A 24,596-nucleotide genomic window follows, 5' to 3' on the forward strand; every position below is an offset into this window, starting at 1 on the left:
TTAGGGGTCAATATAGTTTAATTTAGGTTGTTGCGATGTGGGGGGCTAGTGGTTTAGGGGTTAATAGGTTGATTTAGTGGTAGTGATGTGGGAGGCCAGAGGTTTAAGGGTTAATAACTTTATTTAGTGGCAGCAATGTTGGGGAGCGGCGGAATAGGGGTTAATATCTTTAATATAGTTTAGGCGATGTTGGGGTGCGGAGGAATAGGGGTTAATAACTTAAGTATAGTGGCGGCAATATTGGGAGCGGTAGATTAGGGGTTAATAGATTCATTTTGGTGGCAATCTAGGTGTTAGATTGTAATCAGAACAAACAGGACTGGCAAGTAAAGGGCCATTTTTCACCAAAACGATAATGGAAAAAGTCCTGAGGATGATGACAAACAATAAAAACTTGTCATCTGCAGCTGTAAGCAAGCTGATAATTATCAAACAATAGAAAGTTATTTATCACCATGAAATTTAGAATCTCAAAATTGTTATCTATGGTGATGCTGCATTAAAGAAATACATTAAAGGGACATTCAAGTCAAAATTAAACTTTCACGATTCAGAAAGAGCAGTTTTAAAACCTTTACAATGTACTTCCATTAACGAAAATGTGCACAGTCTGTTTATATTTACACTTTTTGAGTCACCAGATCCTACTTAGCATGTGCAAGAATTTACAGAATATATATATATATATATATATATATATAAAACGTATATATATATATATATATATATATAAAACGTATATGCATTTGTGATTGGCTGATGGCTGTCAAATGATACAGGAGGAGTGGAAATAAACATAATCTACTACGCATTTGAAGTCCAGACTAAGTGCTATTGCATTGCCTTTTTATCATTCATTTGTTGATTATGCAAATCTACTGTATTTACTGGTCGTTTAAGTGGTCATATTGAATTTTTCACATCACTCCAAATTTGCTCATTAATTTTAATAACTGTATTGCCTAATTCCAGACACCACCAGTATCTTGTTGGATCACTTCCAGTCTATGCTTAGCGGTGTTGTTTTCTGCATAAATGACTAATATCCAGTAATCACTAGTCTTACAACCACATAATGAGTTGATGTTTAGTAAGAATTTATACAAGCAGAAAATCTGCTGGCACAGTTGAGCGCAATATTTTAAATTCATGAAGATTTGAATCTCGCTTACATAATTCACAACTAAATCATTAGGAAAGAGACTGAGTATAAGAACTACCTTAGTCCTGGCACTCTAAGTTTGGTTTCAGGTTTTAATATGTAAATGTTAGGATGTGTGTAGTTGTAGGGATAATTTAAAGGGACATGAAACACAATGTAATTACACAATATTTATGCAGCATTGCAATAACTTAAAGGGACAGTTCACCCCAAAAATTTCTCCCATTTAAATTGTTCCCAATGATCCATTTTACCTGCTGGAGTGTATTAAATTGTTTACAAGTAGCTCATTTACCCCTATTTTGGCCTTTGAAATAGCCGATTTAGCTTGTGGTTTCCCAACCTATACTGAAAGTTTTGATACTGGAGTCTCAGCTATTGAATAGCCTAAGTAAACACAGCCAGCAGAAGAAATTAAACTCACAGTGGGGTGCAGGACAGTTAAAGGGACAGTCAAGTATAAATTAAACTTTCATTATTCAGATAGGACTTTTAATTTTAATTGACTTTCCAATTTACTTTTATCATCAAATTTGCTTTTTTCTCTTGGTATTCTTAGTTTAAACTAAACATAGGTAGGCTCATATGCTAATTTCTAAGCCTTTGAGGGCTGCCTCTTATCACATGCTTTTTAAATCTCTTTTCAACACAAAGAGACAGAAAGTACACATGGGCTATATAGATAACACTGTGTTCAGGCACAGAAAGTTATTTAAGATCTAGCACAATACAATGCTAAATTTAAGACAATAGATAATAAACAGTCACAGTCATGTGAGCAGGGGGCTGGATGAAGGTTCCTAGATACAAGGTAATCACAAAGGTAAAAAATACATTAATATAACTGTGTTGGTTATGCACAACTGGGGAATGAGTAATAAAGGGATTATCTATCTTTTAAAACAATAACAATTCTATGGTTGACTGTCCCTTTAAGTAATACAATTATGATTTTCCATTGTTTTCTCTATGTATTGAGCTTTAGTTTTCCAGACAAATATAAGATAAGGAAGCAAGTTTGTGTACACAAAGTGATAACATAATGAGCTATATTACCTGAAGCTCAACCCATTGTAATAGGTTGTGGTTTAAATTCACAAAACCAGCTACTGCATATACACAAATAAACCTGAAAATGCAATTTCTCATACATTTTATACTCTGCAGCTGGTATAACAAGTCATTAAAAATACATTAAAGGGACAGTCTAGTCCAAAATAAACTTTCATGATTCAGATAGGGCATGCAATTTTAAACAATTTTCCAATTTACTTTTATCACCAATTTTGCTTTGTTTATTTCTATTGGTATTCTTAGTTGAAAGCTAAACCTTGGAGGTTCATATGCTAATTTCTAAGCCCTTGAAGGCCGCCTCTCCTCTCAGGGCATTTTGACAGTTTTTCACCACTAGAGGGTATTAGTTCATGTGTGTCATATAGATAACACTATGCTAACGCACGTGGAGTTACCTATGAGCCAGCACTGATTGGCTAAAATGGATGTCTGTCAAAAGAACTGAAATAAGGGGGCAGTTTGCAAAGGCTTAGATACAACATAATCACAGAGGTAAAAAGTGTCTTTATATAACTGTATTGGTTATGAAAAACTAGGGAATGGGTAATAAAGAGATTCTCTTTCTTTTAAAACAATAAAAATTCTGGGGTAGACTGTCCTTTAATGGAAAAACTATTTTATTTTACAGTCTCAAAGTGTTTACTGTTCCTTTAACCTTTGACACCAGTGTATTATAAAGATACTGACATCTAAACAAATATATGCTTCTCTGTTAATGTAAATGGGCATGACACATTGAGATTGTAATATAAAATGTTTAATTAAACTTTGGGGGGGGGGGGATTGCAATATACGTTCATTTTTTTTATTTTCCTTAATTTATCTCTGAAAATTGTGGGTTTGCCAGTACTGAGAACCAGAAGTGCACACTGCAGCCTTAACAAACCTAACACAGGGTATGATTCTAATCATTAAGAAAAACGTAAAGGTTTTCTACAGACATGGGACTTTTTAAAGATAAATCAGTTGATAAGCCTTTCTAAAAGATTGGAATCGAGCCCTCCTCCCCCCGTTACATATCTACCCCTAACAGGCATAGGTAATAACATACTATTTCTATACATAATATTCCAAAACAATGCAAGCTTTTCTGTCAAAATAACAATGGCAAGACTACTCTACTTCTGCTACAAGTCTAAATTGGTGCCTTCAATTAATAGAAATGCTGCATTCAAAACCAATTGCACCAAACAGGGTGTAACAATATGCAGAAAGTGTTCACATATAACTAGTAGGTTTATAAATTACAAGGCTGCTAAAAAGTTTTGTAATCACAAGGTGTTTTATGTTCCTTAAAACTACAAGTACATGCATGATTTGTATGCACCAATCAACTGCTCTACATGTTCTCAGTTCACTGTCAGAGATGGAGATATTTGTTTCAATAACAATATATAGCAAACATAAAAAAAAATGTTAGTGACAAATTATCCGATTTTTATTTAGGTTTAAATTGTCTCTAGATAGAACAACATATGCCCATCAATTTAATATTAAAACCCAGGACTGAAAATACAGGGCAGGGGCCTGAGCATCTTAAAGGTTTTTCAGATTGAGCCATGGGGGATGCCCAGGACAAGAACTGGAATGAGTGAGCAAGTAAAACTGTGTCCCTGCCTTTATGCCATTAATTGTGAAATGTGAATTTAACTAAAAAAAAAAAAGAGCCTTAAAATTGTATTATTCAGCTATAGAGGTGAGAAGGTGCTTCTTGTTTTCAACTTTGTATCTTAATGGCTGACTCTGGCATGTCAAGAGTGAAGGTGACCAATTCTGTGAGGTCTGGTAAGTTCAGTGGAAGTATCAAGCACACCAGGCTGTGTACACTGGGTAGAGCTGACAAATCCTGAGATGTCTGGTCAGTTCAGGGAAAGGCTCAAGCACACCAGGCTGTGTACACTGGGCAGAGCTGACAAAGCCTGAGATGTCTGGTCAGTTCAGGGGAAGTATCAAGCACACCAGGCTGTTTACACTGGGTAGAGCTGACAAATCCTGAGATGTCTGGTCAGTTCAGGGGAAGTATCAAGCACACCAGGCTGTGTACACTGGGTAGAGCTGACAAATCCTGAGATGTCTGGTCAGTTCGGGGAAGTATCAAGCACACCAGGCTGTGTACACTGGGTAGAGCTGACAAATCCTGAGATGTCTGGTCAGTTCAAGGAAAGGCTCAAGCACACCAGGCTGTGTACACTGGGCAGAGCTGACAAAGCCTGAGATGTCTGGTCAGTTCAGGGGAAGTATCAAGCACACCAGGCTGTTTACACTGGGTAGAGCTGACAAATCCTGAGATGTCTGGTCAGTTCAGGGGAAGTATCAAGCACACCAGGCTGTGTACACTGGGTAGAGCTGACAAATCCTGAGATGTCTGGTCAGTTCAGGGGAAGTATCAAGCACACCAGGCTGTGCACACTGGGCAGAGCTGACAAAGCCTGAGATGTCTGGTCAGTTCAGGGGAAGTATCAAGCACACCAGGCTGTGTACACTGGGCAGAGCTGACAAAGCCTGAGATGTCTGGTCAGTTCAGGGGAAGTATCAAGCACACCAGGCTGTGTACACTGGGCAGAGCTAACAAATCCTGAGATGTCTGGTCAGTTCAGGGGAAGTATCAAGCACACCAGGCTGTTTACATTGGGTAGAACTGACAAATCCTGAGATGTCTAGTCAGTTCAGGGGAAGGCTCAAGCACACCAGGCAGTATACACTGGGTAGGGATGACAAATCTGGGGGGTCAGGTCAGGGGAAGGCTCAAGCACACCAGGCTGTGTACACTGGGTAGAGCTGACAAATCGGGGGGTGGGGGGGTCAGGTCAGTTCAGGGAAAGGCTCAAGCACACCAGGCTGTGTACACTGGGTAGAGCTGACAAATCTGGGGTGTCAGGCCAGGGGAAGGCTCAAGCACACCAGGCTGTGTACACTGGGTAGAGCTGACAAATCTGGGGGGGGTCAGGTCAGTTCAGGGAAAGGCTCAAGCACACCAGGCTGTGTACACTGGGTAGAGCTGACAAATCTGGGGTGTCAGGTCAGGGGAAGGCTCAAGCACACCAGGCTGTGTACACTGGGTAGAGCTGACAAATCCTGAGATGCCTGGTCAGTTCAGGGGAAGTATCAAGCACACCAGGCTGTGTACACTGGGCAGAGCTGACAAATCCTGAGATGTCTGGTCAGTTCAGGGGAAGGCTCAAGCACACCAAGCTGTGTACACTGGGTACAGCTAAAAAAAAATCTGATATATCTGGTCAGTTCAGGGAAAGGCTCAAGCACACCAGGCTGTGTACACTGGGTAGAGCTGACAAATCTTGGGGGGTCGGGTCAGTTTAGGGGAATGCTCAAACACATTAGCTTGTGTAGACTGGGTAGAGCTAACAAATCCTGAGAGGTCTAGCCAGTTCAGGTGAAGGCTTCAGCTGGGTACACTCTGAAGCAGGGTCTGGGCATTCTTGGGTTGGACATATAAGGGGCAAAAAAAGAGAAACAGGGACAGAGATCTCAGTTTGGAACAATCCTGCAAATCACAGTTTTATAACAATTTAAGGTATCAACTGAACCAAAATCTATGGGCTAAATCCCCTTCCACTAGTTAATAAATGGCTTAATAAAAGAAAAAGCTCCATAGACTTTAATCTAGATTTTTTATATTCTAAGGAGACTTTAATAATTATTGATATTTGAATTGTTACTTACAAGTCAAGCTTATACTGCAGTTGGTATTCTCTCTCTTCAGCTTCATTCAGATCATTGTTATACTTTAATAACTGCTGTCTCATTCTGGAGACCTCTGTGTTAATCCCCTGTGGAAACTGATCAGCTTTATCCAGCTCCTGCTTTTGTTCCTCCAGCTGGTAGGTATAACGTTTAGCATCCTGAAGAAGTTGTATCTCAGACTCCTGTATGCTATATAAATAGTAAAAACAAAAGCATAAGCAATGAATAACACAGTCTAATAGTATTTGACAGAATATTCAAATAGCCCAAGAAGTAAAACTACAGACAAGATATAAATGGTGCACGTACAGCACAATACATGGTGCACCTACACTGTGCAAATGAAAATAAAATGGTAGCTTCCAGCCCACTTGAAAATAATGCTTATTTTCATTTCAATTACACCTATTGGATTATGAGGGGTGATCATATGACCACTAATGACCTATCACAGATCATCGTATCAGCTTTAACACATGACATTTTGGGAACCTACTGCTCTATATTATTTAAACTGTCATTAAACTAATAGTCCTAACCTCTGATTAAAAAGTTCAGTTTCATTCCTAAGCATGTAAAGACTGCAGTGGGTTCCTCCTGGCAACATCACCTTACTTATTTCTAATTCAATTAATAGTTGTGGAATTTTTTTGGACAGATAGGTGCTCTTTGAGTGGGCTTTTAACTCTTCAGTGTCTGACTCCAGCCTATATTTATACATGAGTCCGTTAACATTGCTGTTTGCATCTTTTTTACATGCATATGCTTAACTTATATATTGATCGAGGTTGTACTTGATATTGGATATCTATAATAGGTCTGGAATATTGTTATTTTACTTACTGTATTAAACTACTACACTATATTGCTACCTCCCCTGTCTTTGGTTTTATTTTCTTAAATGAGCATATCGGATAACACAGAGGATATCCACCAGCTACCCTTACAAATCATTTGTTGGTGCTAGACTTCAGCTGAAACTAAAGGTTGGAAGATTTACACCTAGTAGGAAGTTTTTCTCTCCTTGGGGTGCTACAATTACCTCACCCATTTGAGGTTGGAAGATTTAATCCTAGTAGGAAGTTATCTCTCTCCTTGAGGTAATACAATTAACTCATTCGTCTGAGGTTGGAAGATTTACAACTAGTAGTAAGTTCTCTCTCTCCTTGGGGTAATACAATTACCTCATTACTATGAGGTTGAAGGATTTACATCTAGTAGGAAGTTATCTTTTTCCTTGAGGTAATACAAAAAAACTAATTTGTCTGTGGTTGGAAGATTTACACCTAGTAGGAAGTTCTCTCTCTCCTTGAGGTAATGCAAATAACTAATTTGTCCTTGGTTGGAAGATTTACACCTAGTAGGAAGTTCTCTCTCCTTGGGGTGCTATAATTACTTCATTCATCTAAGGTTGGAAGATTTAAACCTAGTAGGAAGTTCTCTCTCTCCCAGGGGTAATACAATTACCTCATTACTCTGAGGTTAGATGATTTGCACCTAGTAGGACGTTCTCTCTCTCCTTGAGGTAATACAATTACCTCATTCATCTGAGGTTGGAAGATTTACACGTAGTAGAAAGCTCTCTCTCTCCTTGAGGTAATACAAATAACTCATTCATCTGAGGTTGGAATATTTACACCTAGTAGGATGTTCTCTCTCTCCTTGAGGTAATACATTGCCTCATTTATCTGAGGTTGGTATGTGTGAGAACATACTTTAAAGGGAGAGATAACGTTAGATAAACAATCTGTACTATGAAAAGTGTGTTCATAATAGGTTAAATATATATATATATATATATATATATATATCAAATTTAATAGCGGAGGGGACGCAATTGCTATGAGCTTTTTTAGAAACAAGGAGTAACCAACCAGTTTGCTTCTAGGCTAATACTGGTATGGTCTAGAGTATATCAAATATTTGGTGCAGACCCTTATGTAAAATAGATGAGTTTATGTAGAGAGAATAAATCCTGGAAACAAAAGAAAGACCAGGATAAAAGACAGGGAATTCAGCACTCTTTTTTACAAAATTTAACTGAAGCTCAAAATAAATACTCAAATGTGTCGACCTAAAAGCTAGTGTAGCTGCAAAGGAGAGAACTCTCTGGCACTAACAGTATTATAACATATATATATGCTCAGATGGTAAAAAATGCAAAAAGACCCAATAGGTAAATATGATCACTTTATAGAGATGTCAAAATAGCATAACAAATATAACTTATTACAAACCTGACCGGTCAGGGGATAGTGTCTATACCACAACAGAAATCATCAACATGATATGTAATTGTTTTCACAGGCCTGTAGAGCCATTGTGTTAGCTGCAGGATTTGAATGGGGGACAGTAATTAGACTACTACACCCTACTGCTTGCGGCACCTTAATATGTAAGGCTAAATGCCGGGCAGATTATTATCTGGGATCTAAGTAGTTACAGTTAGTGTGCCCCAACACCTATGCAGAAGTATTGATGCTCTTAGAAGTCAAAACATTGATTGCACATATACATGTTACTTAGAAGATATATTAGTGGGGGACTGAAAGTCAAGCTACTACACCCAGCTGCATACGGCACCTTATAATATTAAGGCTAAATGCCGGGCAGGTATTTTATGGGATCTAAGTAGGTTGCTGTACTGTGCCCCAAAATATGTACATATATCTTGTTACCATGCAAGCAAACAGCTAAGAACAGTAGTATACAGCCAGCTTTGCTGAATAATCACTTAGAAGCAGCTACTCTTGGTATCGGGTATAAAAGTCCCTTTAGATAGAGTTATGCAAGCAGGAAGGTTAGCCGTGAAGCAGATACAGATAGTTGTAAAAAGCACAAGGTATAGCCTCAGCGCAGCGTGATATTAATAAGCTTCAAGCATATATTAGTAGTAGCGTTTCCTTGGGGAACTTTAGCATATGCCCTCTCACATCAGGGTAGCATCATCCAAGACAGTCAATCAGCAGCCTATTACTCAGGCAATGACAAGGCAGTATACGACCTGTTTCCTTCAAGGTTATTCCTGTGACTGAATCATAGAAGATGTGCCTCATTGAGTAGTCGGGAACTCCATTCTAGGGATCCATCCGGCGTGTTCGCTTGCAGCGTGTCTGTTCCGTGTGATCAACACCAATCACATGCTCCGGTCAGCTTGTCCAATGCCGACGCGCGTTTCACCCGCTAGGTATGTCGGGCTTCGTCAGGGCGTGATGACGTTGGGAGTGCTTTGTCTCCCTTTTGAACTTTGCTTAGTGGCACGCCCCTATTGAGAAAGTCTCACTATGCTTCATCAGCGATGCTGGTTGGTAAAGGGACAAACCCTTTGAAGTATATGTTGATTAATGCTAATATAGTAATGATACAAAAGGTTAAAGTATACTCATTTAAAAAAACACTTGCATGCTAAGATAAAGAGATCATATACACCTGAAAAAAACAATTGGGTTTTTGTTGGAAAAAATTACTAAGAAATTCGTCAAAACATGTAGTTTACCTATTTAGCCTTATTTGCCCTAAAAAGATGGTATAGATAATATTCAAATACAGCAAGATAAATGATATAATATATAAAATATAGGGGCATGTCTGTACCGGGAAATATTATGGGATGCGAATGATGAATACAACGGCCATACTTTATAAAAAGCAGGCCATGTCTATTCTATCATTTAGCCCTTTAGGTATCTGTGTTTGGAGGATCGTAATCCACCTGCATTCCTTTTGGAGGAGGACCTTATCATTATCGCCTCCTCTGTTGTTGGTAATGCCTCTGTCAATGCCTATGAATGAAAGGGAGTCAGAAATACAGGCATGAGCATCCTCAAAGTGCTTAGCCACATTGCTTTTGGGATTCTTATTTTTAATGTCATCCCTGTGCTCAGTAATCCGGTCTTTAATGGCTCTCCGAGTTTTGCCCACATAGAACCGTGGGCAACTGCAGGAGAGAAGGTAGATGACACCTTCAGTGTTGCATGTAATATGATGCTTTAATTTATATATCTTGCCAGTATGTGTGGAGAAAACTTTAGTTTTTACCATGTATTTGCACGCCACACATCTTCCACATGGATGATTTCCCGTGGATCTATGTGTAGTGAGCCAGTCAGTTTGTTTTTTGGGTGATACAAACTGGCTTCTCACCAGTTTATCCCTGAGGTTAGGTGCTCTTCTGGCAGTGATGTTAGGGTGGTCTCCCACCTCCTTTAATACCCCTTCATCACTTGTTAAAACATGCCAGTTTTTATCAAGTATAATTCGCAGAGCTGACCAGTGACAATTATAGTCTGCGATCAGTCTAATAGGACCTTGCACAGGTTTCTCCTTTGGTATCAGGAGTTGCTCACGATTTTGGTGGGCTGCTTCATTCAGAGCCCTTTTAATGACTCTCTTCGAGTACCCCCTGTCTTCAAAACGTTTTTTCATTTCTTGTGCATGCTCATAATATTTTGTTTTTGTTGAGCAGTTGCGGCGTAATCTGAGAAACTGTCCCTTGGGTATTCCTTTTTTAAGGTGGTCAGGATGGTGGCTAGTTGCAAGAAGCAAACTGTTGGTTGCCGTCGCTTTACGGAAGTTCTCAGTTTCAATTAGACCCTGATTAAGATTTATTTTAATGTCCAAAAAGGAAATTTCCTTCCTACTGGACTGCAATGTAAGAAGGATATTTTTATCATTTTTATTCAGAGTATCAACAAAGTCCAGGAGACCCTGTTCAGAGCCCTCCCATATGAGGAAAATATCATCCACATATCTAAGCCATATGTGGATGTTCTCCTCAAAGAGAGGGCTCTGATACACATCCTCCATTTCCCATGCTCCCAAATGAAGGCATGCATAGGTGGGGGCACAAGTCGCCCCCATGGCTGTCCCTTGCTGCTGTACATATATCTTATTATCAAAGAGAAACACATTATTTGTCAAGATGAACTCTAACAGTTCCATGACAAAATCTGTATGTTTTTGTGTTTGCGTTCCTCTCATCATAAGAAAGTGTCTGCATGCTTTTATGCCAACATCATGTGGAATTGATGAGTACAAACCTTCCACATCCAAACAGGCCATGATGGCACCTTGAGGGACCGAAAGTTTATCGATTTTCCTTAGGAAATCCGCTGTGTCCAGGATATATGATGGTAATGTGTTTAAGAAGGGTCTAAGAAAAAAGTCCACATAATTGCCTAAGTTTTCAGTTAAACTTCCAATTCCTGCAATTATTGGACGACCTGGCGGATGGCTAGCGTTTTTATGTATCTTCGGGATACAATAGAAGACAGGTGTTATGGGGTGCTCGGGATAGAGATATTTATGTTCCGAATTTGTGATGAGGCCATTGCTTTTTGCCTTTTTTAGAATGTTAAACAGGGTATATTGAAGGGAGTATGTGGGGTTGTATGTCATGGATTTATAATGCTTTGTATTCAAAAGCTGACGTTTAACCTCCAAAACATACATGTTCTCATCCCAGAGGACAAGGTTACCACCCTTGTCCGCTGGCTTGATTAAGAATCCTTTAGCATTCATGAGTTCGCTTAGAGCTTTCCGTTCGGGTTTTGATAGGTTGTCATCCACTATTCCTATAAGGGATAGTTGGTTAACCTCCTTCTCAACCTGTTTCACGAATATATTAACTGCCGGTACCATTGAAAGTTGTGGCATATATTTAGATTTAGCCTTAAAGTCTGAGGTAGTTCTATTGTAACAAGGAATATCCTTTAGTTGCGTGGGGGTATATTGACTCCCCTCATTTTCTTCGAGAAGGCTTTGGAGAGTTTCTACTGTGGGCATGTCCTCTTTAGTGATGTTGACATCCTCCACTAGGTGTCTACTTTTGCCCTTCATTATCTGAGATAATACAATTTTTCGGGCAAACAGGTGGAGATCCTTTATAAAGTTGAATTTGTCAAGGTAATTTGTTGGACAGAACGAAAGACCTTTTTTAAGTACCTTTATATGAACAAGGTTTAGTTTAAATGACGATAGATTGATTATCTGAAGGCCTTCCTCTGCTGTTTTTAATATCCCCTGCGTCCCCGGTATCGCCGGGGTCTGCCCCTGACAAAAGGTCCTATTAGACTGATCGCAGACTATAATTGTCACTGGTCAGCTCTGCGAATTATACTTGATAAAAACTGGCATGTTTTAACAAGTGATGAAGGGTTATTAAAGGAGGTGGGAGACCACCCTAACATCACTGCCAGAAGAGCACCTAACCTCAGGGATAAACTGGTGAGAAGCCAGTTTGTATCACCCAAAAAACAAACTGACTGGCTCACTACACATAGATCCACGGGAAATCATCCATGTGGAAGATGTGTGGCGTGCAAATACATGGTAAAAACTAAAGTTTTCTCCACACATACTGGCAAGATATATAAATTAAAGCATCATATTACATGCAACACTGAAGGTGTCATCTACCTTCTCTCCTGCAGTTGCCCACGGTTCTATGTGGGCAAAACTCGGAGAGCCATTAAAGACCGGATTACTGAGCACAGGGATGACATTAAAAATAAGAATCCCAAAAGCAATGTGGCTAAGCACTTTGAGGATGCTCATGCCTGTATTTCTGACTCCCTTTCATTCATAGGCATTGACAGAGGCATTACCAACAACAGAGGAGGCGATAATGATAAGGTCCTCCTCCAAAAGGAATGCAGGTGGATTACGATCCTCCAAACACAGATACCTAAAGGGCTAAATGATAGAATAGACATGGCCTGCTTTTTATAAAGTATGGCCGTTGTATTCATCATTCGCATCCCATAATATTTCCCGGTACAGACATGCCCCTATATTTTATATATTATATCATTTATCTTGCTGTATTTGAATATTATCTATACCATCTTTTTAGGGCAAATAAGGCTAAATAGGTAAACTACATGTTTTGACGAATTTCTTAGTAATTTTTTCCAACAAAAACCCAATTGTTTTTTTCAGGTGTATATGATCTCTTTATCTTAGCATGCAAGTGTTTTTTTAAATGAGTATACTTTAACCTTTTGTATCATTACTATATTAGCATTAATCAACATATACTTCAAAGGGTTTGTCCCTTTACCAACCAGCATCGCTGATGAAGCATAGTGAGACTTTCTCAATAGGGGCGTGCCACTAAGCAAAGTTCAAAAGGGAGACGAAGCACTCCCAACGTCATCACGCCCTGACGAAGCCCGACATACCTAGCGGGTGAAACGCGCGTCGGCATTGGACAAGCTGACCGGAGCATGTGATTGGTGTTGATCACACGGAACAGACACGCTGCAAGCGAACACGCCGGATGGATCCCTAGAATGGAGTTCCCGACTACTCAATGAGGCACATCTTCTATGATTCAGTCACAGGAATAACCTTGAAGGAAACAGGTCGTATACTGCCTTGTCATTGCCTGAGTAATAGGCTGCTGATTGACTGTCTTGGATGATGCTACCCTGATGTGAGAGGGCATATGCTAAAGTTCCCCAAGGAAACGCTACTACTAATATATGCTTGAAGCTTATTAATATCACGCTACGCTGAGGCTATACCCTTGTGCTTTTTACAACTATCTGTATCTGCTTCACGGCTAACCTTCCTGCTTGCATAACTCTATCTAAAGGGACTTTTATACCCGATACCAAGAGTAGCTGCTTCTAAGTGATTATTCAGCAAAGCTGGCTGTATACTACTGTTCTTAGCTGTTTGCTTGCATGGTAACAAGATATATGTACATATTTTGGGGCACAGTACAGCAACCTACTTAGATCCCATAAAATACCTGCCCGGCATTTAGCCTTAATATTATAAGGTGCCGTATGCAGCTGGGTGTAGTAGCTTGACTTTCAGTCCCCCACTAATATATCTTCTAAGTAACATGTATATGTGCAATCAATGTTTTGACTTCTAAGAGCATCAATACTTCTGCATAGGTGTTGGGGCACACTAACTGTAACTACTTAGATCCCAGATAATAATCTGCCCGGCATTTAGCCTTACATATTAAGGTGCCGCAAGCAGTAGGGTGTAGTAGTCTAATTACTGTCCCCCATTCAAATCCTGCAGCTAACACAATGGCTCTACAGGCCTGTGAAAACAATTACATATCATGTTGATGATTTCTGTTGTGGTATAGACACTATCCCCTGACCGGTCAGGTTTGTAATAAGTTGTATTTGTTATGCTATTTTGACATCTCTATAAAGTGATCATATTTACCTATTGGGTCTTTTTGCATTTTTTACCATCTGAGCATATATATATGTTATAATACTGTTAGTGCCAGAGAGTTCTCTCCTTTGCAGCTACACTAGCTTTTAGGTCGACACATTTGAGTATTTATTTTGAGCTTCAGTTAAATTTTGTAAAAAAGAGTGCTGAATTCCCTGTCTTTTATCCTGGTCTTTCTTTTGTTTCCAGGATTTATTCTCTCTACATAAACTCATCTATATATATATATATATATATATATATACGAAGGGCAAACTTTACCATCCTTGCAGGCGGACAGGTTCTCTACTTGCATTGCATGGCAAAATGAAACATTGCACAAGAGGATTCTTGTGCAATGCTGCCTCCTGCTTCTGCGCATCCAATTGGGAATGTAAATCACCCTGAATACGTGAGTGTTGGGGTAATTGATCTCACCACCTCGTTTGGAGGCTGCGGAGAGGGAAAATAAGCAGTTTCTGCTTCTTAAAGTGAAGGTCAAGTCCGCCTCACTCGATTCCAGTATTATCATTAACATGTAAAATAAACATCATGTTCATTGATCAAAATCTTGAGAAATAATTTTGTCCTTTTAATTTTTATTTTTCAATTACCCTCCGTTTCACCGCAACTGTCCGCCCGACATCTTCCCTCATTTGATTGACATATTTTTTTGTCTTTTGCTCCAATTCCTTCACTTCCCCCGTGGCGTCCTGCCCCTTTCTCCCCATGTCATCTGTAACAATTGCGCATGCGTCTAAGGGCGGCTCTCGTCAACTACTTCATGCGCGTGTATGATATGCGCATGCGTATTACGCTATATGCTTTCCTTCAGTGCTACGTTCTTTGAAATTGCCACGCATGCGCGAATGCTCTTACAATACGCAAGCGCAGTTTGAAACCAGTCTTGTGCACGAGCTTGGAAGTGACGCGGCGGGCTTGTTGAAACGCTCGCTACGTCAACAGGGTCAAATAAGGAAGTGGATCGGGGGAGGAGTAAAAAGACGAAACAAAGGTTTTTTATATATAGAATTTATTAATAAATAATTGTTTTTTTTTAAAAATTATCTTAGCGACTGTAATAGTTAGAGCATACTGTTTACATAAGTGGTGAGCATCGGGTAAAAATTGACCTTCACTTTAAATAAATAAACTCTGAATGCAGCTTAATAAATCTACCCCAAATTATTGTACTTGATACAAGACTGACTTACAAAAATTAATTTTAAAATTCTTCCCTTGAAGGCTCCTCACGCTCTCCCCATGGCTGCATTACTTTTTTCTCAAAAACTTCAGCTGAAGTAAAGCTAATTAAAAAGCTGTCATCTGTGCCATTAGCTCTGTAAGTGACACACTCCAGAACCAGAATATGCCTGTTTGATTCCCTAAGCAGACATCTTGTGCATGTATACTGGCTTCCCTCAACCCAGCTGTACTGATGTTGCTAATTTTGAGGGGGGAAAACAATGCATCAATGAGGGCAGCCACATGCTTCTTCAAGGGAAGGATTAAAGTCAAATTTTTTGTAAGTTAATTTTGCAGCAATGTTACTTTATTTATATATTTAGCCTATTATGAAAATACTTTGCGTATTATAGGTGTTTTATCTAATGCTTACTGTGCCTTTAAATGGATAAGGACCTACATAACTACATATTTATTTGATTCTTAAGCTTTTATTGACAACACCTTGGACTCGCTATCTATAAGGACCATAGGTATGCTAGGGAGTTTTTCTTTGTCCCATGATGAATAATATAGTTTAAAAAATATTTATGCAAATTATCCAAGATTATTAATGATTTTAATAAAAAAAACAAAACCACATAACTGATACACATACATGTCACAAATCCAAATAAAAAGGCACTTTTTTCCACAAGAGTCTCCATAATAGAAAACAAATTATCTTATAAGCTTTCTATGTCTATGTGGCCAATTAGGGACAGTTATAAATAGGTCCCTAGAATGTGCAGCCAATGGCTGTGTGGATTATAACAGTGTTCTGCACTTTAATTTCTAACAGGAACTGAAAAGCTCACTGTTTCAGAATGGAATTACAGCAAAAGGGGACAAAATAAATAATGAAAGTATATTGCAGATTTGTTTTTATATATACGATTTATCATTTTATATTACTATCTCAAAGTGTTTAATGTCCCGTTAATACGAAATACATAGGAAATAATGTTGTGTAGCTTGAGTAAATACTGCTGAATTCTATATTAGATGAAAGTAATTTTGTTACATGATTTTTAGGCCTCTGTTTTACTGCTATTTGATTATCTGTTTCATTTCTACGTTAATGCATTGCAATGTGTTCTTCATGTGAAGCATATTAAAAATATCCTTTTTATCCTTCTCAGCAAAATGTTCACATTAAAACATAAAAATACAGGAAACAGGCGTCCTTAAACAGAGAGCAGAGAGTGCTCACCATATGATGTGAACGAAAAAACTCTCAAAGTAAGGAATAAATTCCAACAAGATGAAGAAAAAAAAAACATACCACTGTCACATGTAATGAAATATTAGCCTTTATTTGTGAGCTAATATTAGCTAGAAACTGAATAACATGTAGGTAATATGACTACAAACATTTATAGCATATGGTTGATATCTTTTTCATAAATCTTTGCTATTTTCATAACATTTCTTATTATTAAATGGGTGTTAAAGGGACATTCAAAAACAATTTTTTTTCTTTTATGGTTCAGATAGAAAATAGAATTTTAAAAATGTTTCTAATTTACTTCTATTATCAAATTTGCATTGTTCTCATGTTATTCTTCATTGAAGAGATATCAAGGTAGTGTACGTGCATGTCTGGAGAACTACGTTACAGGAAATGGTGCTGCCATCTAGTGTTCTTGCTAAGGTACAACATTGTTGCAAAACTGCTGCCATATAGTTCTGCAGATATGTGTACACCTTCCTGCTTTTCAACAAAAGATAACAAGAAAATAAAGAAAATGTGATAATAGAAGTAAATTGGAAAGTTGTTTAAAATTGTATGTTCTATCTGAATCATGAAAGAAAAATGTTGAGTTTTATGTCCCTTTAAACTGCTGAGCAAAATGCTATTGTCCCTCCTGTGTCTGATGCTCTATTCAAAGTCTTTCTCTTTTTTTAAAGGGACACTGAAGCCAATTTTTTTCTTTCGTTATTCAGATAGAGCATGAACTAATTTACTCCTATTATCAAATTTTCTTTATTCTCTTTGTGTCTTTATTTGAAATGCAAGAATGTAAGTTTAGATGCCGGCCCATTTTTGGTGAACAACCTGGGTTGTTATTGCTGATTGGTGGATAAATTCATCCACCAAATAAAAAAGTGCTGTCCAGAGTCTGAACCAAAAAAAAACTTAGATGCCTTCTTTTCAAATAAAAATAGCAAGAGAACAAAGAAAATTTGATAATAGGAGTAAATTAGAAAGTTGCTTAAAATTGCATGGTCTATCTGAATCACGAAAGAAAAAATTTGGGTTCAGTGTCCCTTTAACCACTTAATAATATTGTTTCAGATGATTTAAAATCTGGTAAACAATACAGTATTGCAGCAGGCATAGTAAGGTTCTTATGCCACTTCACAGATCAATAGTTAGGCCTTGCTTACAGTTCTGGAGGCCAAAGCTCAGAAAGGATATACATTAACTGGAATTTGTTTGAAATTGAGCATTTCTTTATTGTACAATGACCTAAACATGTAATTAAAACAAAGTCCTTTTGCATTGTCTTTTTATTATGCATTTATTGATTATGATATTTTACTGTGTTTAGTGGTATATTAAGGGGCTCAATAAAGTTGAGGCTGAAAGCATTTTTCACAAAAGGCGCAACACCAGGACAAGGGGTCACAATTTGGATCTGAAGGGTAGTAGGTTCAGGAGTAATCTGCAGAATCTTTTCTTCATAGAAAGGATGGTTAATTCATGGAATACTCAAAAATACCTGGGATAAGCATTAGGCTTTTCTACAAACTACTTAAGCTTATCATTAATAGAAAATGTTTGGGGTATGGGTCTTATCTGCCATCAAAATCTATGTGTTTTTTTTTTTTTATTTAAGTTTAAAGACTTTATTAAAATCAGTATACAACAATACAGTAATTTTCAAACCTATACATTTTGATAACCATGAGTTTTGTGGGTAACGAGACGGATGTTTTGGGATAATGCGCCCAAAGTCTTTAGAACAAAGTCCAAGGAGGAAATATAGTAGAATAATGATGTGAGATATCCTTGCGAGTTGGTACAGAATCCTTACAAAATAGAATGATAATATAATATAACCATAAACTTTAACAGAGTTGAGTTCTTGAGTCTTATTGCGAACAATTTGTTTGTTTAGATAAAATGGTAGTACAAAGCAAAGAATAATGGAAAAAAAGGGAAAAAGGGGGGATATAGGTGTGGGAAGGGTGGGTTCTCATCAAAGGAGGTGGGAAGGGGAAAGTAAAGGGTCAAATCTACTCTATGTCCCTCTTTTGTGCCATAGCTGTAGCATCATCTAATGTAATCTCAATTTTACCTAGCTTGTAGTAGTGATATCCCTCAGAAATCTATGTTTTTATGCTTTAACGGTTCCAATTTGCAATGTCCTTTAAAGTTGATAGGAAAATAACACTGACTCTACAATTAGAAAAATATTCCTATTGTGTATCTAAGAGATTGGATGATTACTATTACAGTATATTACTTTCCTTTGGGATGTGTCTGTTTCTAGCTCTTGAGATCTTTCCTAATACAGCTCAGCTTCTGGCTTTTGGAACAATATTACTGTTACTATGTACATTATATATAAGGATTATTGAATATTGACATGTATTAGTATAAAAATGGAATATGTGATGTTATCTGTGTAATTTCCCATATGCAAGAGAAAGTTGTATTTGTTTGTTTTTAAAGTGAACTTTATTGTTTGTAATGTTTTGCACAATTGTTAATAAAGCATTGGAAAAAGAAAAAAAAATAGATAGGAAAATGTTTTACATATTGTGTCCTTGGTAAGTTCCCTTCTTATAACTTTATGCTTAAAGGAAAATTAAGCTCAAAATCAAACACCCCCCTTTAATAATTAAGCATCTGCCAAGTGACTTAATTCTACCTTGAGGCTAACATTCCGGGTTAAAACATAATTAATCCAATGGGGCTAATATGAAATCTTTTGCTGACTGAACAGCTTACATGTGCAATTAATAACCAAGTTCAAACCATCCAGGGTTATATATGGCGTCACTATTTTGCCACACCAGATGATGACACACCTGGCAACAAATGAGAAGCAGGCATACATGAACCAAACATTGGCCATGCTTTCATCTGAAGCAGAAAACATATATTAAAAGCGGGCTATTTGTTTAATTACACTAGAATGATCATTAACCATTTTAACTTCATTCATTTAAAGCATAATAACATGAAGAATAACAATTATGGTTTAGCCAAATTCTACTAATAATATTGAGACCTTCCCAAAGAGTGAAATTTCTATTAATACAGCACAAGGAAACCACACACATTTTATTGAATATACAGGGACGAAACTACAGGGGGTGCAGAGGTCGTAATTGCAACTCGGCCCCCAAGGGTGGGGGCCCAGCTTCAAAGAAAAAAACTTTGACCTGCCACTGCCTGCACTGATATCATGTGAGAGTGACATGATGCTTCACTAGTGTCTCTGACTACAGGGGTTAGTGTTTCTGTTTTACCCATTGGTGTTTATGTGTGTGACTGTGTGTGTATTTATGTATGTGACTGTGTGTGTATGTATGTATGTGACTGTGTGTGTATTTATGCATGTATCTGTGTGTGTGTATGTTTGTGGAACCAGCAAATCACAAACCTTGCTACTACAGCATTGGGGGCAAGGGGTAAACAGTGTCACTATACAGTACCATTATATACAGTACGGGGGGGCTGGACTATGTCACAGACTATTGTGGTCACTTTATAAAGTACTGGGGTGGGTAGGGTCAGGCCAGCCATCTCACCAGCAGATTACAGACTGTGTTACTGACTCACTATATACAGTACTGGTGGGTTAAACAGTGTCACTATATAGAGTAATAGGGGGTCAGACCAACTTACAGACTGTGGGCACAGGGTACCTCCTTTTGCAGACATGTAATCTGATTCACATTTTTTCTGTGTTAAATGTTAAAAAAAAAAAAGATATGTATCAAATTCACTTTTTTTGGGGTGGGGGGCCCTTCTTAGATTCTTGCACCTGGGCCCTGTGGTTTCTAGTTACGCCTCTGAATATACTCCATGGATAAGATAGGAATTGAAGAGGTTTGTCTCAATAGCACTTGCACAATAATCTTAGCAGGACCTTATTTAAACTTACAGGGCCCCTATGCACAAATAATTAGATGCCTCCTGTTCTTCAGCTCACCTGTACATGATAATGTCACCACTAATGCATACCCTCTCTATTGCACACTTGTGCGCTAACCTGACAATGCGTTAGATCTACAGTGCTAAAGCTGAAGATAGTTATGAATATTTCACATTGCAATGTTCTTCACATTTGTAAATAAATATTTCTAATAATAAATAATTAGTTTTAGAAAATAAATATATCTATACCTATATATCTAAAATGAATATATATATATATATAGGTATAGATATATTTACAGATATATATAGGAATATATATTTTAAATACAAAGAACATTTACTACTATGTGAAGAACATTGAAATGTGAAATGTTTACAGTAAATACACAGTAAAACACATTTTTAAAATAGATTTAAAAATATTTTTCTTGTTTCCGGGTATTTGAGTGGAAAGGGTTCCAAAGTGTATATATATATATATATATATATATATATATATATATACAGTATATATAGGTAAGAATCCATTCATCCAGAACAGAAGCACTGCACTCACCAGATTTTCATTGAAATAAAACGTCCTTTATTAGTACAAAGATTAAAATATCCCCAAACGTTTCGGCACCCACTGGTGCCTTGTTCACTGGGAGCTAAAGTGCAATAAAAAGTGTCTAGTGCTAACCTAACCTAACCACTACCCCCACCTCTATAAATACCCATAGTGCTCTTAGTTAACAGTGCTGGGGCCAATCACTAAAGATATTTAGCACCTGTTGGTATTATTCTTGCAACAATACATTGTCTTCCCCCTAACAGGCTTCAATTGCCACCATCATCACCCTGGATATCACATCAAGCGGTGACCAAAACATGGAAGATCATAGTAAGATAAGCCCACATGTGGAGGGTATGCAGGCTGTCAAATCCATCTTGAGTACCTCTTGGCATATGCGGGTTTTTGTTGGAATTACTAACATATTGTTTAGAAAAGAACTATTTTAAATTTGAACATGATTTTTATCTCCAGATAACAGGAACCGCAATGGGTTCCAATATGGCACCCGCATATGCCAACTTATATATGCTATGGTACAAAACATATGTTATGAAAACATTAACTGTTCCCCAGATCAAATTTTATGTGAGGTATATTGATGACGTGTTCCTGGTATGGAAAGGGTCTATACATTCACTCACCACCTGGATAGAACAGTACTAGCTCCCTGATCAGGTTTAAATTTGAATATGATAGGGTCAAAATATCCTTTCTGGATCTGAATATCATCAAACATGAGGCGAATGAGAATATTACTTTCACCACAACATTATACACTAAGCCTACAGATAAAAACTTTTTATTATCTGCACAGGGTTTTCACTCATTACATCAAAAAAAGAGTGTAATCTCTTCTCAGCTCATGAGGGTGGCACGTAACAACACAAGGGAAGAAACAAGAGAAGAAACAAGACACAAGAGATGGATATGATGACTAAATTGAAACAGAGGGGCTATTGTTCCAAAGATATCACTAAGGTCCATAACCAACTTACTGATAAAACACAAATGACATTATTGCATAAAACACAATCAGAGAGAAGTGTAACTACCGATAGTGTGTTAGCAGCTGGTTACACAGTAACTATTTGTCTCCAGACGTTATATTCGCCTTCACCGCTGAGGAACTCTTACTGACATATCGGTCACGTAGTTACTGTTTGTCTTACATACCGGTCAATATTACAGCGTGATTGAAATTGCTTCCTCTTGCCTGGAGTCGGATCTTAGGTTCCTTACATCGTGTGTTCCTTTTTCTAGCTGGGATACTACATACCTTTACCTTACCTCATAACGATTGAGGTTTTTTATTGTGAGTACCCACCCTGAAGGGGGACTGTTTGTTTGTATTTTATTATTATTGTATTAAACATATTATGCTATGAGGAGTCTCTTTTTGCGCTTATTCCCTTAGATCTACATTTCATCATACCACCTTCCTACTTTGGTACTGGAAGACAAATTATAAGCAGCCGTTTCTCCACATAGAGGATTGCAATCATTTGATTGAAGAAAGGAGCCCTTTTTGGATCTCAGGACTCTCTCTATTTTTACAGATAAGACTCTGTTATTTTATATGTACATGATATTTGTGCTTTTTCTATTTTTATAATTATTGTTTGTGTATTCATTTTATATATATTTAGTGTGCACAGTTTTTCGTCTGTGAGTTTCACAGATTTGTTTGTTTATATATATATATATATATATATATATACAGGGAGTGCAGAATTATTAGGCAAATGAGTATTTTGACCACATCATCCTCTTTATGCATGTTGTCTTACTCCAAGCTGTATAGGCTCGAAAGCCTACTACCAATTAAGCATATTAGGTGATGTGCATCTCTGTAATGAGAAGGGGTGTGGTCTAATGACATCAGCACCCTATATCAGGTGTGCATAATTATTAGGCAACTTCCTTTCCTTTGGCAAAATGGGTCAAAAGAAGGACTTGACAGGCTCAGAAAAGTCAAAAATAGTGAGATATCTTGCAGAGGGATGCAGCACTCTTAAAATTGCAAAGCTTCTGAAGCATGATCATCGAACAATCAAGCGTTTCATTCAAAATAGTCAACAGGGTCGCAAGAAGCGTGTGGAAAAACCAAGGCGCAAAATAACTGCCCATGAACTGAGAAAAGTCAAGCGTGCAGCTGCCAAGATGCCACTTGCCACCAGTTTGGCCATATTTCAGAGCTGCAACATCACTGGAGTGCCCAAAAGCACAAGGTGTGCAATACTCAGAGACATGGCCAAGGTAAGAAAGGCTGAAAGACGACCACCACTGAACAAGACACACAAGCTGAAACGTCAAGACTGGGCCAAGAAATATCTCAAGACTGATTTTTCTAAGGTTTTATGGACTGATGAAATAAGAGTGAGTCTTAATGGGCCAGATGGATGGGCCCGTGGCTTGATTGGTAAAGGGCAGAGAGCTCCAGTCCGACTCAGACGCCAGCAAGGTGGAGGTGGAGTACTGGTTTGGGCTGGTATCATCAAAGATGAGCTTGTGGGGCCTTTTCGGGTTGAGGATGGAGTCAAGCTCAACTCCCAGTCCTACTGCCAGTTTCTGGAAGACACCTTCTTCAAGCAGTGGTACAGGAAGAAGTCTGCATCCTTCAAGAAAAACATGATTTTCATGCAGGACAATGCTCCATAACACGCGTCCAAGTACTCCACAGCGTGGCTGGCAAGAAAGGGTATAAAAGAAGAAAATCTAATGACATGGCCTCCTTGTTCACCTGATCTGAACCCCATTGAGAACCTGTGGTCCATCATCAAATGTGAGATTTACAAGGAGGGAAAACAGTACACCTCTCTGAACAGTGTCTGGGAGGCTGTGGTTGCTGCTGCACGCAATGTTGATGGTGAACAGATCAAAACACTGACAGAATCCATGGATGGCAGGCTTTTGAGTGTCCTTGCAAAGAAAGGTGGCTATATTGGTCACTGATTTGTTTTTGTTTTGTTTTTGAATGTCAGAAATGTATATTTGTGAATGTTGAGATGTTATATTGGTTTCACTGGTAAAAATAAATAATTGAAATGGGTATATATTTGTTTTTTGTTAAGTTGCCTAATAATTATGCACAGTAATAGTCACCTGCACACACAGATATCCCCCTAAAATAGCTATAACTAAAAACAAACTAAAAACTACTTCCAAAACTATTCAGCTTTGATATTAATGAGTTTTTTGGGTTCATTGAGAACATGGTTGTTGTTCAATAATAAAATTAATCCTCAAAAATACAACTTGCCTAATAATTCTACACTCCCTGTATATATATATATATATATATATATATATAGCAAGTCCCAAATAACCCCACGCACGGCTACTGCGTATTGAGATTCCCAAAGCAGGCAAAACCAAACAGGGATTTGTATCCAACAAGCCTTTAATGAACAAGAAAAAAGCTTTATCCAAATGTTTCGCTCTCACCGAAGCCTTTCTCAATGGAGGCCGTGCAGACTTAACAAACAGTACCTATCACAATACTTATATACCCTAACCCCAATACCAACTATGACAGCAGCTGTGAAACATCACAATCAGATATCCGGTCCCCATGC

The 24,596-nt window shown here is 38.0% G+C and overlaps 1 protein-coding gene across 1 annotated transcript in view; it reads right to left on the bottom strand.

Moving 5' to 3' along the window:
- Positions 1 to 24,596, bottom strand: part of CCDC146 (coiled-coil domain containing 146) — a 430,933-nt gene that overhangs the window by 240,110 nt on the left and 166,227 nt on the right. Inside the window, exon 4 of the mRNA XM_053716534.1 lies at positions 5,918 to 6,127. Coding sequence (XP_053572509.1) covers positions 5,918 to 6,127 — 210 coding nt within the window. The remainder of the gene's footprint in view (positions 1 to 5,917; positions 6,128 to 24,596) is intronic.

The sequence above is a fragment of the Bombina bombina genome, chromosome 6, assembly GCF_027579735.1.
Source record: "Bombina bombina isolate aBomBom1 chromosome 6, aBomBom1.pri, whole genome shotgun sequence".
Classification (NCBI taxonomy): Eukaryota; Metazoa; Chordata; class Amphibia; order Anura; family Bombinatoridae; genus Bombina; species Bombina bombina.